At 38.1% G+C, this 13,744-nt stretch overlaps 1 protein-coding gene across 12 annotated transcripts in view; it reads right to left on the bottom strand.

Annotated features, from left to right (window-relative positions):
- The window catches only part of WIPF1 (WAS/WASL interacting protein family member 1), a 158,959-nt gene that overhangs the window by 10,269 nt on the left and 134,946 nt on the right, over positions 1–13,744 (bottom strand). For all 12 annotated transcript variants that reach the window (XM_074303057.1, XM_074303063.1, XM_074303064.1 and 9 more), the window contains 4 exons: positions 12,552–12,637; positions 9,763–9,892; positions 4,627–4,806; positions 541–1,317 (listed from right to left, as the gene is read on the bottom strand). In XM_074303057.1, the coding sequence (XP_074159158.1) occupies positions 541–1,317; positions 4,627–4,806; positions 9,763–9,892; positions 12,552–12,602 (1,138 nt within the window). In that variant the 5' untranslated portion in view covers positions 12,603–12,637. The remainder of the gene's footprint in view (positions 1–540; positions 1,318–4,626; positions 4,807–9,762; positions 9,893–12,551; positions 12,638–13,744) is intronic.

Raw genomic sequence — 13,744 nt, 5'->3', positions numbered from 1 at the left:
TTTTATATGAATAAATAAAACACTCAGGATTACAAAGAAATCCAATTATAATGAGATACAGTTGTCAAAATATTTTTTAAAAAAATTCAGACCTCAAGGTTACCCACCTCTGCCCTGCTCTAAGAATTTAAGTTATAGGAAACACCTTGATCTGAATTGATAGAGGGAGTTTCCTCATCTAGGAGTTCCCTACACCAATGGGGCACAGGTCCTGTCTTTGTCCCCAGTCCTGAAATATTATAAATTTGTTATAAATTTACAATATTATAATACTTTGCAATGTAATATAATAGTATATCATGTTATTATATATTATAGTATATTACTTATCTTATAACACAATATATTTCATATTATTTTGATTTATCACCATTAGAATGTAAGCTCCTTCAGGGCAGGAAATGTTTGTGCTTTTCTTTATATCCCCAGCACTTAGCATAGTGCCTGGCACATAATAACTTAATAACTACTTGTTGACTGATTGCTAATTGATATTGTCAGCATAGATGGCACACGGGGTTCCTGGAGATGTGGTCATACCTGATCTGCTTGGTGGATCTCTCACTGGAGGAGGCGGTCTCTCATTGGGTGGGGGAGGAAGTGGACCAGAACGCCCTGGTGAAGGTAAGTGAGGCGCAGAAGAAGTAAGGGACAGATTCCGTTGGGGAAGCCTGGGGATTTCATCATTCCCGCTGGACACCGGAGGCACAGGAGGAGGGCCAGGCCTGCTGGGAGGGGGAGGTGGAGGTGGGGCCTGTGACGAGGAGGATGGCCTGGGCGTGGAAGGCACGGGAGGCTTATTGTTTTGAGGAGGAGGAGGTGGGGGAGCCCCTTCTCTATTGACCAAAGGCCTGTTGCCCATTGGAGGAAGCGGCGGCGGCGGCTTGTCATCCATGGCCCTGCTCGGGGCAGGAGGAAGGGGAGGTCTGTTGGAGAAGGGAGATGAGGCGCCTGGAGATGACTGTCGAATCCCACCAAATCCTGCACTTCGGTTCCCAGGAAATGGAGGAGGCGTTGGCCCCAGGCTGGGCTGCCTGTGTACCCCGGGCACTGGGGGAGAGCCTCGGTTGTGGAGACTTGATTGTGTTGGCCTTGGCGTGCTAGGCACGGGAGGCGGACCGCTGTCAGGCTTTGCGCCCAGGTCAGGCCTGGGAGGAGGAGGCATTCGATTCCTCTGGGGCTCGGGAGGACCAGTTCTGTAGCCCGGAGAAGGTGTAGGAAACCGCCCTACACCTCCAGGGGGAGAAAATGGTTTTGCGGACGTAGCTCTTCCTCCCGGGGGCAAAATAGGGGGGCGGGCTCCTCCCGACTCTGAAACTGGAGAAGATGATACCGAGTTAGAGATGATGGATGCAGCAGAAGAAAATGAAAACAAACAACTTCCTCCAATGTGAAGGGCGCTTCCTGGAGAATTCTAAGAAAAGTCTGGCTATCCATTCATTTGTTCAGTCAAGTTCCTCAGGTAGGAGGATAGATTGGATCCACATTTCTAAATTCCTTTTAGTTCCATAAACCCAGTGAGTTTCAGAAGATTCTGCATCAATCTTTCAATGCAATTAGTGGATATGAATGCCGCTAAGGGCAGACCACTCAATGCAGTTAAAAGTTATTACTTAAGTTTATACTATTCAAATTAAGCAACAATAACAACAACAAAAACCAATTACCCTTTCTACCATAAGGTTTAAAGAAAATAGTCTTCCTGTAAAAAGACTGGGCTTAGTTTTCCTACTCTCACACTCTGTATAGGAGGTCTAACAGGTTTTAAAAGAACCTCTTACAGGTAGGTGAAAAAATATGATAAACAAGTCTCTCCACAAGGAAAAATGGAGATTGGCAAAGGTTGTCAGAGAAAAGTCTGACAAACAAAAATGTAAAAACAAACAAACAAACAAAAGGCAGCCGGCATTAATTGAAGTGTTTTTTTAGGAGGTCTGAGTAACAATTCTTGATCATTTTCATTTACACACTGGTAGACAGGCAGCCTTATTATATAGTTAACATGACATTGATGGGCCTACCAGCAGTGGGCGCTGGAAGAATCCACAGATTCGGACTCAGAATTCTACCTCTGCCACTTAATATCTATGTGTTCTTGGGTAAATTGTCAATTTCTCTGGGCCACATTTTTCTCATCTGATAAATGGTGGAGGGGGTGGATTGAATGAATTCAAAGTCTCTTCCAACTCTAAATCTAGGACCCACCACACCGAGATAACTAAGGGGGAAAATACGAAAATACTTAGTTCTATTCCAGTATATTCATCTTAAGTCAGCTAGGTGGCGCCATAGTGCATACAGTGCTGGGTCTGGAGTCAGGACCCTCTTAAATTAAAATTTGACTCTAGACACTTAATAGCTATATGACCCTAGGCAAGTTCCTTAACTCTGCCTCAGTTTCTTCATCTGTCAAATGTGCTGGAGAAGGAAATGCCAAACTATTCCAGTATCTCTAACAAGAAAACCTCAATGGGGTTACAAAGAATCAGATACAATAACAATTTTCATTTTTTTTTAGAACTCATAATAATCTGACTAATATGGAAATGTTTTACATAATTTCACATGTATAACCTATATCTGATTTCTTACCATTTTAGGGAGGTGGGAAGGAGAGAGGAAGGGACAGAATTTGGGATGCAAAACTCTAAATAAAAATGTTTTTAAAAATTGAGAGGGAAAAAAGTACAGGAAAGCTTAAAAAAAAGTCATAATAATCTTGGAAATTGAATCTTATAATTTGAGAAACACTGCTTTTGACCAGTAAGTCTTAAATTACAAAAGACAGTAGTAAGTGAAGGATTAAAGTATTCAGAAGGACCAACAGGATCCCAGATCTTAAATTAATAATTAAAAATACATAGGGAGAAAATTGGAAGTCAAGAAGATCCAAAAAGTAGTCAAAAATTTGTAAGCTATTAAAGATTTTTAAGGCATTTTACTTCAGTTATTTCATTTGATCCTCACAAAAACCCTAGGAGATAGGTGCTCTTATTTCTTCCATTTTACCAAAGAAGAAACTGAGGCTGAACAGTTAAGTGCCTTGCATAAGATTACAAGCTAGAGAGTTAAGAAACTCAGGTAGAGGAATTCTTGAGGAAAATGGCAAGACTTAGAGGAAGGAGGATATGAAAATTAAAGGTGAACTGGGTCAAATATGCCAGAGTAATAATTCTGGTATGAGAGCTTGCATGGGTCAGAGAAGGACCCTCTGCTGAGTCTGGTGGATTAGAATATATTGGTCACATTTTCCCATCAAAAGGAAGGTCTGTTAAGGGACATGGTTAGGCCTAGTATGACAGGCATTTTCATATATGTAAAGCTTTGGATCTTGATACGTTCTGCTGAATTCTACTGGAAACAGTAGAACATTTGACAATTCTATCAAATAAGTGGTATGTGTGTGTGTGTGCACATATGTGTGTATTTTAAATCTGTTTAAAGGGCATTTTAACATTTATTAAAGGACATTGTAGCAAGGGTGTAGTATACAGGCTCATAGTGAGGAAGATCTGAGTTTAAATCTGAACTCAGATACTTACTATCTGTATGACTCTGGGCAAGTCACTTAAACTTTGTTTGCCCCAGGTTCCTCCTCTGTAAAATGAGCTGGAGAAAGAAATGGCAAACCACTCCAGTGTCTTTGCCAAGAAAACCCCAAATGGAGTCACAAAGACTGAGATGCAACTAAACAACAAGAAAGAACACTAAAGTAGGTTGAGTAAGAAATTAGAATTTACTCTTCCTGATCCTTTCGCTATCCAAATGAACATTTTTAGGTAATATTTTCTAAGGTGATTTCTTATATCTCTGGATAAGCAGGCGATAAGTCTCATATAGTACTGTTTTCATTTGAGCACAACTAATAGAGGCAGGGGAGATGTTTTAATTTTTTATTATCTATTAGCAACTCAGAGCAGATGCTTTGTGGTTTGATTGCTGCTCTAGAGTGTCCCATCAGCATATTTTCAGAATCAATGGGATTGAAATTCTATTATCATCAGGAATTCAATGAATGCCTCCCATGGACCCAAAACCTGTTCTAGGAAGATGCGAGGAGTTTGCAAATCCCCTGTGACTTCAAGAAAATTATTCCCACAATTGATGGTTATTATCTAAATGCTATAGACTGGAAAGTAATCTAAAATATAGCTTAGAGAACAGAGTCAGTCAACTTCCAAAAAGTAGACAGGGCAAATTCCCAGGATGCCTAACCATCAGTCAGGGTTCCATAAGCAAAGGGCTATAGATATCGTTCTTTCTCCCAACCCAGTTTATCTTAAAAAAGTGGCCCCCTAAAATACATGACTATATGTTACCATAGTCATATATCAGTAGAGAAAAATGTTGTTAAATACAGTATATTCCTATAAAATAGTCTTAATTTAAAATAGGCTATAATTTTAAAAGAATCAAGACAGCATGTTACAAATCTCACCCCTGTTATTATCTTTGTGAAAATTAAACTCTCTCACCTAAATCATCTCAGTTTCCTCCTCTCTAAAATGAAGGAATTGGACAAGATGACCTCCAAGATCTCTTCAAACTATACCTATGAAATATGGCAGCAGTGGGGTGACAGAGCAACCTAATAAATAAGGAAGAAAAATTTGTTCATGTCGTTACCATTATCTCTGTTGGCCGTGGATCTCAGCTTTGGCATTCCGGCCTGGAATAATCCACCTAAACCAGGTGGACCACTCCCTCCAAAACCACCTCCAGTGGCACCACTACTAGCTCCACCAAATCCGCCACCACTGCCACCTCCTCCAAAGCTGCTGCCTCCACCACCAGATCCTTTAGGCTCTGTAAAGAGAGGAAAATGAAAACTTTAGTACAAACAGAAGGCATATGTTATTTAACATTGACTTTCATCAAGCCCTAGAATCGCAGAATACTGTAATTACTACAAAGATATACATATATATATATACATATATATGTAGGTGTATATGTTTTATACATATATGCATATTTATGTATATGTACATATTATATATATATTCATATAAAAATAAAATAAGGATCTACCTGAAAAGCAGGATGAGGAGTACTCTTTGGATTCTTCTTCGCTACAGTACCTTTCTCTATACTTTGTGGCTCTTCTCTGAAGGGCCTTAATGATGAAGCCCAGATCTTTACCTCCTCCCCACCTCAAATACCACATCTCTCTTCCCTCCATACCAGCTGAGAAAACACAGGAATTTCTCTATTCCAAAATGATAACAAAGGAGTACAGAATAGACGAAAAGAGTAGGTGATCCATTTGTCTCTAATATGCACTGATTCCTCTCCTTTCTCTTTCCTCAACCAAAAGATGCTGGATCTGGGATTCTGTGAAATCTTCTCTGGCTGGTGTCTGCCTCTCAGTGTGCTGCAAAGCAAGCTACTTGTGCTGGGGAAACAAAGTTCACATTGTGGTGTTTGTCATCACTTCATCTCGGGTTTGCAAAGCTTGTAATCAGGAGATTACTTCTTCCTAAATAATACATTCGAGTTTTATAGGATTATTGGATCATTAATTTAAAGTTGGATAAAGTCTCAGACGTCATCTCATTTTTTATTTTACAGAGGAGAAAACTGAGATTAAAAGAGGGTAAGTGACAACAATACTTGGCATTTATATACCTTTAAGAATTGCAAAGCATTTTACATATCCCTCTAAGGTCACCAAGATAGTAATGGAAGAACATAGGTCCCAGACTTCAAATCCAGAGTTTCCCCCATAGCAACACACTGCCTATGTTCATATATTCTGAGAAATTTGGTGTGTGGGAGGAGAAAAACATGCAAAAAGCCCAAATTGTTTCCTCAGCTTCTTAGTTTACTAAACTGCAAAAGAAAATTCCATTTACATGTTTAGTCTTTATTCCCAATAGGGTTATCTTGTCCTTAAATGCTTCAATAATCTGTGATCTAATCTTTGTGGGCATTTCCTCCACCAATGTGGACTGTTACCCCCTCCATATTTTAGCAGATTGTTTTCATTAATTTCTGTGACCAAAAAAACCCAAAACCAAAACAAAACAAAACAACAAAAAAAAAACAACCCACAGGTAATCAAACTTTGGCATTTGAGCATCTGTGAGGATTGGTTTGGTTTGGTTTAAAATTCAAAACACAAAATTATTATTACTGTAGCTTTGTAGCTTTATAATTCCTGTTAGAAGTATGATGGAATTAGGTGTCTGGGTAACATAGTAGAGAAAGTGTAGGACCTGGAGTTAGAAGGTCTCAGTTCAAAGCCAGCCTCAGGCACTAACTGAATGATCTTGGGCAAGTCATTTAAATGCTTTTTGCTTCAGTTTCCTCATTTAGAAAATCAGGATAATAGCAGCACCTATTGCCCAGAGTTGTCATGAGAATCAAAAGAGATCATATATGTAAAGTGCTTTTCAAGCTTTAAAGTACTTTATCGATGATAGATACAATTATTATTACATCACATTTATATACCATAATTCATTTAGCCATTCCCCAACTGATACTAAGACATCCCCTTAATTTCTAATGGTTTTTCAACCCTCCCTCCCCACAAGAAGCTGCTACACAGTAAATAGTTTTGTAAAGTAACTACTACCAATTATTGGTTGAATTTAAAAGTTACTAATTAAATCAGGACTAACATTTCAAAGCCGAGCACAATAATAGCACCCTTACAAATTAAGTCTATTTTACTTCTACCCTTTCCAAATTCTATATTCTGTAATTCAAAACAGGTCTCAATCTTGATTGTTTGCAAAATCTCTGTAATTCCAAACAGATAAATTTATGCCAAACAGATAAATTTTATGTACACAAAGTACAAGAATACTTATTTGATAGGGTCATGTTCTCATAGGATATGGAATGCATTTCAAACATCCCTAAGAAGTGGACATCCTTAAGACATGGTATAGGGTAGTAGATAAGGAACTGGCCTTGTCAGGAAGATCAAGGTTCAAATATTGGATCTGATACATAATTGCTGTTTGCCAGGGGGGAAAATCATTTGAATTTTCAGTGACCAGCAGTCAATTCTCTAAAATTTTTAAGTTACAAATGAAATGCTGACTTGCATCAATGGAGTACCTAAGAAGTTCTTACACTGATGAAATCACAGGTTTGGACCTTTACTCTCTCCTTTCATTCTTCTCCCCCAACCAAACCACCAACAAACAATAAAATCAAACCACCATCTGCTAATACGTTATACTACCAGAAGTAACCTGGTAGCAGGGAATGGAGGTTTCTTGTTGCTATGGGGGGTTGTTGCCCAGTTCTCTATCCATTTCTTCCATTTAATAAAGTACATGACCTTCAATAAATGACTTCTCTCTGGGTCTCAGTTTCTTTATCTGAAAATGAGAAAATTGGACTAAGGTATCTCTATGATCTTTCCCCCTCCTAAGCTTTTATGCCTCTTGTATTATTTCTATGGAGGATTCAGAGATTCATTAATGAGAGATTTAGAATTTTACCCAGTTTGGGACTTCCTCACAATGAGTGAGAATTTGCATTTCCTCTCCAGCCTCTTAGGCTCCTATTAATTGCATAGCATTACAGGATAAGCTTGCTTTCTGATCATCTGTAGCTAATAAGGACTACATTAAGGTTTTGAGCTAAAGAGATGAGTCTATTGGGCTTAGCAACAAGGTTTCATTTTGAGTGAAGAGAGTGCTAGACTTTGAGACAAAATCTTTAGTTAAGATTCTGTCTTAGACACTTATTAACTATTCAAAGGCTTCTTAAACTTTTTCAAATCATACCTCCGTTTTGCCAAAGAAATTTTTATGTGCCCCCAAGCATATAGATGTATAAAATAGGTTTACAAATCAAATACTTATTGATAATAAATCATAATTTTACAATTTCCACATTCAATTATAAGACATGGGGTCACAAAACAATTAAGAAGCTGAAATTATATGACCTTGGGAAGGTCACTTACATGCTGTGTCCTTTAGATACTCCATTGTAAAATGGGAATAACAACAGTCCTTACTACATAGGATTATTTTGACTATTGAATTAGATAATATATATGTGTGTGCGTATGTACATACATACATATATACCATATATATATATGTGTGTGTGTATATATATATATAAAATGCTTTACAACCTTAAAGCATATAAATGTTGATTGCTATTGTTGTTGCTAATATTACTCAGAGAACCTTTCCTTTGTAGACAAAGGTCTTCTAGAAATATCCTAGACTTTGGCCCCTTGATATTTGGAATTCTCCTATATGAAATAGCATAGGTAGATAAAGAATTAAGATGATAATGAGTAAAGCGTTCAGTTGTGAGTCAGGCATAATGCAAGTCCTACCTTCACCATCAGCCATATGGGGTGAGTCAAACGGGGTCATTGAAGATTCAGACATGACCGAAAAATGACAACCCCAAGAACAACAATTCTGCATAAAATAAATATGTTCCTGAACCCCTTTTTTAAAAATGAAATCAGGAGGTTGGAACAGGAAATTTTCAAGTATGCTCCCTAGCTCCAGCATCCTATAAATCAATTATTCTATTCTTCTAGAGCTGGAGTTCTTAGGTTTTTTTGTGCCATATTAGCTCCCTATGGCAATCAGGTGCAACCTATGGGCATTTTCTCTGAAAATTTATAAGTACACAAAATAAAAAAAATACAAGATTACAAAGAAAATATTGAAATGGTTATTAATATATATATATATATATATATATATATATATATATATATATATATATATATATATATATATAAAAGCCCCCCTCACAAGTTTATGGACATCAGGTTAAAAATTTGTTGTAAAGGATGGGAAGAAAATTAATGCATACTAACTGGATGAATTTTCTCAGGAGGATCGAGGGGTTACAGTACAATAGCATATGTTGTAGACATTTGCTTTTGGAGGTTAGATAGCTTCAAATCAAAAGTCAAAAGCCTTTTACTTCCCCTTTGCAGGGTGGAAAATATTGCTCAATAATTATTGCTTAGTTAAGGAGCAATAGTCAGAGATCTCCATTGATTTCCTCTTCTCCATTTCCTTCTCCTTTCAACTCCTCTGCCTTCTAACCAGTGTTTTCTCCCTAATGCTGACATTTCCATCTCCTAACCCACCTGGCAGGCAAGAAAGTCTCCTGCTATTTCTAATTTTCTTTCCACTTCCATCAGTCCTATACCCACAAAGTTTTTTAGAAGGCCTTAGGAAAATCAATCTCACCCTAACTGAAGTCTAGAAAGGATAGATAAGATAGGGTATATCTCTAATTTATCTGACTGATAGAGAGTATGGAAAGGTCTGGTGTGCTGACAGTCCTGAAGCCCAGCCATACATTAGTAATACATTTCATCCAAGGGGTATCTTCTCATGTTACTGAATAGCTCTGCCTGGTAATGGAAGAGACAAAATGTCAAGTTTTCCTCGCTGGCTTATAGCCTTTATATTGAATAAAACAATCAGTACATCATGGGTTTTACCATCTCAATCTCTAAAAGAGAACGGGGCTCCTTGCTCCTGACCTGGGTGGAGAATGAGGAGCAATGAGTTAAGATTTAGAAAGTACTTTGAGCGCCTCAGAAAGGAGCCCCTGTGTGCCCGGGACAAAGAATGATTATGTCAGCTTCCTGCAGCATTCAGGGAAGAAAGCCATGAGGACCCTGGCACCCAATGAGTAATAGAGTACCTCCATCTGCCAGCATTGCAGCTGGCATTAGCAGAATTATTTGGATTTGATTATTAAGTCATACACCATCACGCCTTAAAATTAATTTTGGGGGGTACTTACTGTCCAATATCGGTGCACTTCGGTCATTGGTAACTGTTTTCTTGAGTTTTTTCCCTTTGCTAATGTCAGAAAGGAGAGCATTTCTTCCAGCCTGTTCTGATTTGTTCAAGGAAGGCTTTTCTGTGTTTGCCTGAAAATTAACCATGTAAACTTGTTATTTATCAGGAAAACTAAGACCACAAACTGTAACATTCAGTGGGGTCAGCCTTGATAGAGGAACTCCTAATTAAGAAGCCTGGGAAAAGGTTATAGATCTTGAGGAAGTTTGACAATGATACAAATGTAGCTTTTTTTTTTTTTTTTTTTTTTAGACAGAGATAACCAAGGAGCAGACAATAGCAATAAATACCATTCATTTTTAGTTCAGGGAAGTTGCTCTGGAATAGAAGACTGAAAATTCATGCCTATGTCTGTTGGCTTGTAATGGACAGACACTGACTTGGCTGACTAGGGACAAAAGAGAATTTTAATATGGGGCAGAGAGGACTTTGTATGTGGCATCCAGGATTTGGCTTCTAAAGGATAGAATCAGGAACTGATTCATCTGTCCATTCAATTATAGTCTGGTCCAAAGGCTACCTAGGCAACAAAATGGCTTAATGTATAGCCTACTAGCCTTATGAGTCAGAGATCTGAGTTTGAATCCTGCCTCAGATGCTTACTAGCTATGTGATCCTAGGCAAGTCATATAAATTCTCTTATTTTCAGTTTCTTTCATGAAATGGGGATAATAATAGCACTTATCTTCCAGAGTTACAGGGAGGATAAAGTGAGTTAATAGAATTTGCAATTTTAAAATGCTATAGAAATTATTTTTATTAATGTTATTACCTAGTCTGGCCATTCCAGATTGGCCTTAGGGCAATTCCAGAACTGACAGATCTTAAATATATTAATATGGTGACCCAGGAGATAGTCCTTGCAAATTTAATGATTATGGGGGTCTCCCTTGGATGTGTTCATTAGAAAGACAGGCTAGGGATAGCGCTATCCCAATCTCTCCTTTCATTTCTCATATTTAATTTCTTCAGGGCTATTTTCTCAACTGGGTAATAATATATGTTCAGCCATCTCAGTCATGTCTGACTCCTTGTGACTCCATTTGGGAAAGTATTCTTGGCAAAAATGTTAGAATGGTATGCCATTTCCTTTTTCTGTTCTTTTTACATATGAAGAAACTGAGGCAAACAGGGTTAAGGACTTGGCCAAAGTCATCTGCATTTGTAGAACTCCTTGGTGTAGCCAGAGCCAGCTTGGAAATAACAATGTATCTTAGGGAATGACTTTCACGTTGACCTTGGGAACTACTTCAAGCTCATGAGCTTCTTTGAATTGTGGCTGACTGGGATCAGGCCAGGCCAGAATGAGAAAAGGCAATTATTGAGAATGAATAGGCTACATGTTGAAAATTGGAGACTTGCCTTATGGACTTGGAATGGACTATATTGGTGAAGGCTAGCAGATATATATGTAAAATGGGGCCTATTAATTGATGACCCTTGAATGTTAGGATGAGCTTCTATTTAATATAAGTGATAGGCAGCAATAGTAGAGACTTGAGCCAGGAAATGTTATGATAAAATCAGTATTCAAGGAATATTAATCCATTGTGTAACAATGGATTAGAACTAAAAGAAAATAAAAGGAAAAATACCTGCTTTTTAACAACTCACTTATTCTACAAAATCAGATAATATGGATAGTGATAAGGAAACTGGAGAAGTTTGAATCTTAGAGGCACTCAGGAGGAGAATTGATCTAATGTGGAAATAATGTATAATGGGAAGAATACCAGTCACATGACCTGGATTCTGTAGTTCTGCCATTTAACTAGGCATGATTCAGGGCAAATGAATATGATACTCTGACCAGAAGGGATGAGAAGATCATCTAGTGTATAAGATATCTTCTAGCTTCAGATCTTTTGACTCTTTGACTTGATATGAGGGGCAGAACAGAGGAAAAAATATGAACAGATTTTAGCTCTGGAGTCAGAGGAACTGGGCTCAAATCCATTTCTAATAATTATTAGCTGTGTGACTTTGGAAAGGTGACTTAAACTTGCCTAGGACTTAGTTTTTCCTGAGGAGCCAAATCTGTAAAATGAGGAGGTTGGACCTGACACCCTCTCAACTACTTTTCAGTTATAAATCTAAGATACTATGAGTTTAGGATTGTATCGGAACTGGTAGATTAGAAGAATGACATGTAATATCAGGTAAGGAGAATGTTAGCCCTTTGAGGACTGGGAACTTTTCTGGTTTTGTATTCCCAACATATTGCCACTTTATAAATAGTTATTGAATTAAAATTAAGTTGAAGACAGCTTGGAGCAAAAGTTAGTGTAAGATCAGTCCCAGTCAGAACTGACCTATTGCCATTGAGTTCAATCAGAACTAACAAATTTCAGGGAAGGAAGTAGGTCAAGAATAGGGATGAGTGATCTCTGGATGAGAGGCCATCTCTCTTACTACCAATTAGAATTAGATAAAGTGTATCAAAGAATGGGCAAAAGAGTTAGTTCTTGGAACGCTGTGTCCTTTGGAAGTTTTCTTTTAGTAATATAGCTGACAAGGGCAGGGTGAGATCTAATCAGACTGTATCAAAAACTTAAAAGTTACAAAGAAATGAAACAAATGAAAATTTAAAAAATGTTTAATGTTATTTGTGCCCTTTTGGTTTAGGATTTGCTTACATCTGATTATTTTTTAATTTAAGCCAAAAGAGCAAATATGTTTAAAACAAATACATACTTGTATTTTTCTATGTAGTCGCTAAGAGACACTCACCAGAGCAAATGTTGGTGGAGGCGGAGGTGCTGGAGGAGGAGGGACAGGCATCTTGGACAATTAAGCCTCAATATTGTCACTCAAACCTGTTAAAAAAAACGAGGAGATACAAGGGGAGACACAGAGGGGGGGGGGTGAGAAGGAGAGAGAGAAAGAGGGGCAGAGGGGGAGAGGGAGGGAAAGAAGGAGGGAGGGAGAGAAAAAAAGAAGGAAGAGGAGGAAGGAGGGAGAGAGGGAAGAAGAGAAAGGAGAGAGAGAAGAAGAGAAAGGAGAGAGAGAGAGAGAGAGACAGAGAGACAGAAAGAGAGACAGAGAGAGACACAGAGAGAGAGAGACACGAGACAGAGAGAGAGAGAGAGACAGAGAAGAGGGGGGGAATTTATTAAGCTCTTTTGTGACATTTAATCCTAAACTTTATTTCCTCTTTTGCCCCCCAGAAATCAAAGCTGGAGTCTAAAGTGGCCAACATTTAAAATTAATTTAACATTTTTTCTCCTAAATTGCTAAATAAGCCAAAACTCCTCAACAGTAGGATTTGAATTCATTTGTTTGATAAGACTACAGCCTTCATCCAGCTCCTTAGACTGCTTAGTTCACTAGCTTTGAAGTGGAATCACTGTGGAATGGAAAGAAACCTGGTCCTTGGCCTATGAGCAAGAATTTTATTATGAAACCACCAGAGTTTCACTCTGTTCCACAGCCACACCCGAGCTCTTCTCACAAACTAGTGCCATTGGTTACAGTGGGGCCTCAGAGGAAGATTGGCACAAACCCACGACCATTGCTGGTACTCTTTGTTTCCTAGAAAAGATACATTCTTGCAAAAAATTGCTGAAAGGCAGCTCTCTGTTAAGCCAGCCTCCTTTCTCCCACTAGTTTTCTTTATAAAATCAGAAATACATCGGTCTTGGGAAGAAATTCAAGCACTGAATATATAGGCACGATCCTAAAAATACTGTTAATTGATTACCTGTTAGACCAGACAATGTCATGGGAGACAAATCATAGGTATGTGAGCTATAGAATTTGCATCGCAGACCAAGCAAAATCATAGAATGGTTTCACATATTATGATCGGATTTGGTTATAAAGTATGGATGTTATTTTTGAGAAATGGTAACAAATTGTTATTGTATTGTAAGACCGAGCTGATGGATTTTTTGAACTCAAGAGTTCTGTCACAGCAGGTGACA

The sequence above is a fragment of the Sminthopsis crassicaudata genome, chromosome 3, assembly GCF_048593235.1.
Source record: "Sminthopsis crassicaudata isolate SCR6 chromosome 3, ASM4859323v1, whole genome shotgun sequence".
Taxonomy (NCBI): Eukaryota; Metazoa; Chordata; class Mammalia; order Dasyuromorphia; family Dasyuridae; genus Sminthopsis; species Sminthopsis crassicaudata.
Note: the sequence above shows the minus strand (reverse complement) of the source record. Positions and strands in the feature narration are given on the sequence as shown.